Source organism: Morone saxatilis, unplaced genomic scaffold (assembly GCF_004916995.1).
Source record: "Morone saxatilis isolate NCDOM2014 unplaced genomic scaffold, NCSU_SB_2.0 Contig24, whole genome shotgun sequence".
Taxonomy (NCBI): domain Eukaryota; kingdom Metazoa; phylum Chordata; class Actinopteri; family Moronidae; genus Morone; species Morone saxatilis.
The window spans coordinates 13,369,683-13,375,264 of NW_023339807.1; the positions used below are offsets into that span (position 1 = coordinate 13,369,683).

General features: G+C 38.4%; 1 protein-coding gene across 1 annotated transcript in view; it reads left to right on the forward strand.

Moving 5' to 3' along the window:
* Positions 1-2,302, forward strand: part of hoxa9b (homeobox A9b) — a 4,465-nt gene extending 2,163 nt beyond the window's left edge. Inside the window, exon 3 of the mRNA XM_035672160.1 lies at positions 2,241-2,302. Within this exon, the coding sequence (XP_035528053.1) occupies positions 2,241-2,302 (62 nt within the window). The remainder of the gene's footprint in view (positions 1-2,240) is intronic.
* Positions 2,303-5,582: the final 3,280 nt, after the last annotated feature.

Consider the following 5,582-nt stretch of genomic DNA (forward strand, 5'->3'; position numbering starts at 1 on the left):
GGGGGGAGTCTGTCCTTAATATTCCTGACTTGTTACACATGTTGTTGTAAAGTTTGTGTCGTTAAAACAATGCTGGGTGTCTTTTTTTCCTATGATATCCAGTGTTTGGTGTTTCTGAGAGGACTCGTCAGAATTTAGTGTTTTGTTTGGCGCACAGAAATAGTGAACTATACCGTTTGTTATTTGCATGAAATGATCCTTGACTACCTGAATGTCTTTCAGCTACCTATTTGCATTGTTTAAGTTATTGTTTTTTGCAATCTAGATGTTTTTAAGCGTTAGTTTTTGATCCATTTGTGAAAACACTGTGCACACTCAGATACCTCGTCGTTCCTGGTTTCATCCAAAATAAAGAGTAGTTTGTATAGCACATAAGAAAAATATGTCTTATTAATTTGTTATTATTTTGCTTTAAATTAAGACATACCGCGCATTTTTAACATATTTAACAATAATATACAAATATATACAATAAATTAATAAAATAGCTACTACCACTTACTTAATTTAATGCTTTCTTCATCTTAAAAAAATTCAAAACTATGAATTCAATACTATTTTTTTTAACTTCTGGCATTGACAATAAATTGAACTTTAAAACGTGTTTTTATTTCAGGAAGAAAATAAACTTTTACTACGTCTTTTTGCTTGTAACCATTGAGCTTTATGGCGCAAACAACCCAAATAAGCCGCAAAAAAACGCCCCAAGGCCTCTCCAGATAGTCTTTTCTCTTAGAAAGGCGTTTGTCAAACCCCACTTGCACGACGTCGCGTTTCTAATAATAATATTTATAAATTACAATAACATTATTGTAGAAATGAGAGAGTAATATGTGTTTGATTCAACATAGAAACGTTTAGGGTTTTTCAAGAGTCCAGGTATCCTGTTTATATAAATATCCAATATATGGATGACAAAAGGCCGCAGTTAGGCTACTTGAATTATCTTTGGATATCCCTGGATCCTTCGTTTAAAAAGCTTAACAAAGAAAGTCCGCAGCATGAATTGCAAACCAGCAACAGAGAGCGTTGTAAGAATTATAAAAACAAAGCCACCAAAGAGTGAGAGCAAAATAAAGCAATAGCGAGACACATTTCAGCATTTATAGATTAGTTTGCACTTAATTATTGTCTGAATCGCAGCGTGTGTATTATGTATTCGTTTGTTGGACATTTTCGGCCTTTGAACGACACACAAACTAGACTAGATGCCCTCCAGCAATAAACCACAATCGCAGCCTGAACTGTTTATAAGGTGCGAAAACAGCAAAGCATGTCGAGGCTCTGTGACAGCAGTAAACCAGCATTTCTAATGAAGCTCGGGCAAACAGTCAAATGTGTGATATTGCTGTAAGACAAGATAGGCCTGAATCACACACACACACACACACACACACACACACATACCGAGAGAGGGTATGGGATTGCAGATGGGTCTGTCTTAAAACGTCCAATTACTTTACGACCATCTACCAACAATTAGACTGTCTCGGTGCAGAAACATCCGTTTGTTGTTTTGTCGCAGCAGAGCTCTCAGAACAACACACACACAACCACACACAACCACACGCACACACACACACTGACTGAACATGTTTTACACGCTGAAACCAGTTCCACAACATACATCACTTTATTTAATGAACACAATTAAAAATAAAGATGCACTAAACTGAAGAAAAAGCCAAAAACTTTGAATTAAATTAACCAACACTATGTGTCCTGATGATGGTGTCAGTGCTCTGTTCTCATCCGAGTGCTGCTGAGCTCCGACCGCCAGCAGGTGGAGGCAGCGGCTCGTCTGAAGAACAATATTCAAACTGGGTGATGCGTTCAGGGCACACCGAGACCACTCCCCGTGTATTACAGGGTTGCACAAGTTGTGTCGTTTTCGTCGTAAATCATCCAGTCCTGCTGCGTGTTCTGTTTCATTTTATCGGCATCTAAGGCACAAATAGCTCTTAAAAAAATCTTTATTTAATTAAAGAGGGACTCTGTTTGGCCAGGGGCTCCTTTACTTTTTATTACAGATTCTGAGAGAAAACCACAATAGTTTATGACTGTGCATAGTGCTTTTGAATAGTTTAAAGGAATATTCTAAGCTGTGATAATCAATAATAAATTGATACAGAATAGCGATATAGGCATGCATTCACAAAATGCCTCGGCTGGTCACACACACACACACACACACACACACACTCAGTGATGACACATGTCATCACTTCCCTTTTTTCCAGGAGCTGGATTGGACCTTACTGGACCCCAACTGCAAGATGAACTTGAGATCCTAGAAAAGTGAGAGATACCCCAACAAACCTCCTAGTTAGCCCTCAACATACACCCCACCCCATCCCCCACCCTCTCTGCCTCCACCCCTCTCACCCCCAAAGGTCACCCACATGTAGCTTGTTAAGTCTATACCTTTTTGGGGGAAACTGTAAAGATATTGCAGACAACTGATGTTCCCATTTTTCAAAAACATGATATTTGACACAAACCTGCAGTAAAGTCTCTCCACTCCACTTGTGTTGTGCGTAAAAGGCATTCCTGTCTGATCCCCATGCACGTTTGGATGGATATCTTCCATGCAAACAGCCATTTGAGGAGCCGTGCTGCAGGAAAACCGAAAGTTGCTGGATGTATGCGGCATGACCTCTCATGACACCTATACATCAAACCTCATGACACCACCAGTGACAGAGGAGGCCAGGAATGAAGTATGGAGGAGAAGTTCAGGGAAGTAAAGTTATGAGCACACTAGAGCTAGAGTCTGTTTCATCTACTTATCTTCAGTGCCAATAGTCTGTTGTTTTAGATGTGGATGGAATTCTTCTGTAATATGTGTGTGTTATTATAGGCTAGTCTTTTTTTGCAGAGAATAACACTTGAAATTAATTAAGTTTTCATGGTTTACTTTCTAGAATCTCTTTCATCAGCCACTTGCAATCCCCAATTCATTTTCCTGCATTATCTTTTTTTTAACCTCACATCAATTTAAAAGCATACTATTTGCTTTAAATCTTTTCGTTCATATACATCTTTGCCTTTACCTACAGAGCAACTGAGCAAGGACACTTGAATCAAAGAGGCAGAGAACTGACAGTTTGTGTCTTAAAAGGTGGGTTGTCTATCCTGGTAGTATTCTTTTATTCCTTTTCTATGATCCCCCGTTTTTCATAGTTTTGTCTTCTTTGGTTTTCTAATACAAAATGGGCCCAGAATGACCATATCACTGATTTTTTTATGTTATTTTTGCAGTTATCACGACTTTTTTGCACATGTCGACCTTTTAACTGTCGAATCTTCTCATGAATCCTGGGGGTTCAATAAATAAAACTATTATGTGAAAAGCCTGTCTTTGTTTCCAGGACACACACAAACACGTACACACACGGCTCGAAGCTAAATGTCTTTTCCAGACCAGAAGGACTGCACGGCTTGAATGTACCACTATATATTTTTTTTCTTTTCCCCCCACAGGCAGAATATGCTGTGATATATGATATAATGCAACGTTAACGACGGAAGCAACGTGCAATAAACACGTTTATAAACACTTTCAATCATTTCACCAAATATACATTTAAACACCTAGCTGATGCAAAATGTGTAATATATATATAATAAACGTGTTATTGCAATGAAATATGTTTCACATTAAAGGCATTTCCTATCACCGAAGAACAAAAAACATATAATTTGCTGGTTATTAAATTATTTATTTATTTATTTATTTGTCTGGTTAAACATTTGCATCACACTTTTAAAAAATGAAAATAATTCCACAACACAGGCAAGGTAATCTCAGGAAGTCATTCCTTTTTTTTCTAAACAATTCTTCAGTGGCCGCAGGTTTGGCCTGCTTGCTTCCCAGATGTCTCTTGTTGTCCTCGAACAGACGGGAAACGTGCCGCTCCTGCTCACAGCTCATCCAGACACCGTCTCTCCTGTCTGTCTGCATTCGTTCAAAGCAAGGAGCAAAATGTGGCTTTATGTCTGTACAGCTCCGAACAAGAACAGCATACATGAATCAAAAATTTGGTTTCAATGTAAAATGTCCAACATGTTCCATCGTGCCAAATATTGTAGAGGGTTTTTTTTCTTGTTTTTCAGAAAGCTCTTTGTTCTGTTTCTACACCTGTGTCGACTTAAATCTATGCGCTCTGACCAGGTCGACACGGTCTATATAAACTATAATTTATTTGCAGATTCTAATAAGAACATAGAGTACATAATTGCGGTGAGTTTGGATAATTATTTGCAGAAATAACTTGACAATGAGATTTAAAGTAACTTGAATTACTTTCGAAGTCAGTTGTAGCATTACAGGCTGAATTAGGATATGGTTTGTTCACATGATCTGTTTAATATGCAGAGTATATGCTCAAATAAGTATTTGTCAAAATGCAAATTTTTCTGCAGTCAAGTCAAACATTTAAGCAAATGTAGTAAAAACTGAATAATTCTACAAAACGAACAGGCCAGAGAAATACTTGTTCACGGGGTATCTGACAGAGAGAAAGGTATGAGACTGAATGGGATTTCTGCTGAATGCCAACACCCACTCACCTCAGCAAACAATTGGTCCTATGTAAAAGCTGCTCCGTTCGTTTCAATACAATTAACCAAGTCCATTCCTCTCTTCTGTGTTTTTCTGAGCCAGTATAATCCTTTTTGAAAACGAAAAAGCGACAGTTTCGTCTTACGATGGATTTCTGATTTATTATCGAACGAGTGACCAAAAGAGCTTTGCGCGTAATGGTCGTGAGTCTCATCCAGTGCTTCTAAAGAAATCCCCACATTTCTAAATTGAAAACTTCTTCTACAGCCTACCTAGAGACTTGCTGTCCTCTTCCTGGCCATATATGATCGAAGGGAGTGTTAGATGGTTTAAATGTGTTCTTAGGGCAGGGAGCTGTCAGACCTTTTGGCGAGAAAGATTGATCACACATGGGCTACCAGGGCTCTTTGTTTAGAGCCTGGGCAATAAACAGCCGTCAGATCCGCACCTTTCCTCTGCTTCACACTACAGTGGCAAATCATTTCTACTCTGCGCTATGTTATAACCAATAATGGTGAAGTGTATGGATGATGGCTTAGGTCAACATTATCCTTATAGGTGAAATAAAATAAATGAAATGGGTTGTGGGGCAGGGAGCTGTGAACTGTAAAATGGTGATAAATGCCCGTTAAATAACCCAACTGCTTTCTTACATTGATATAAAATATTGTTTTTAGTTGATTTCCTATAAATAGTTCAATGATAAAATGAGCTATAATAACATAATATATTGGGCAGGCTATATAACTAAAGACGAAATTGCTCCAAAATCGGATGAACGCAAAGAAAATCATATTGAAATCTATTAAAAACTAATTCCTCTCTCTCCTGTGGTGTGTGTGTGTGTGTACTGGGGGAGGGGTGGATATGTTGTTGGATGTCTGGTGCAGCTTTTCTATCCAAGCAAACCTTTCAAGAGAGTCTCAAGATTAACGCCTTGGCACTGATAACGACTGGGGCGTCGTTGCGTTATGAGACACAAATGTGACTGTGAAATGATTTGTGGATTGCCACGCTA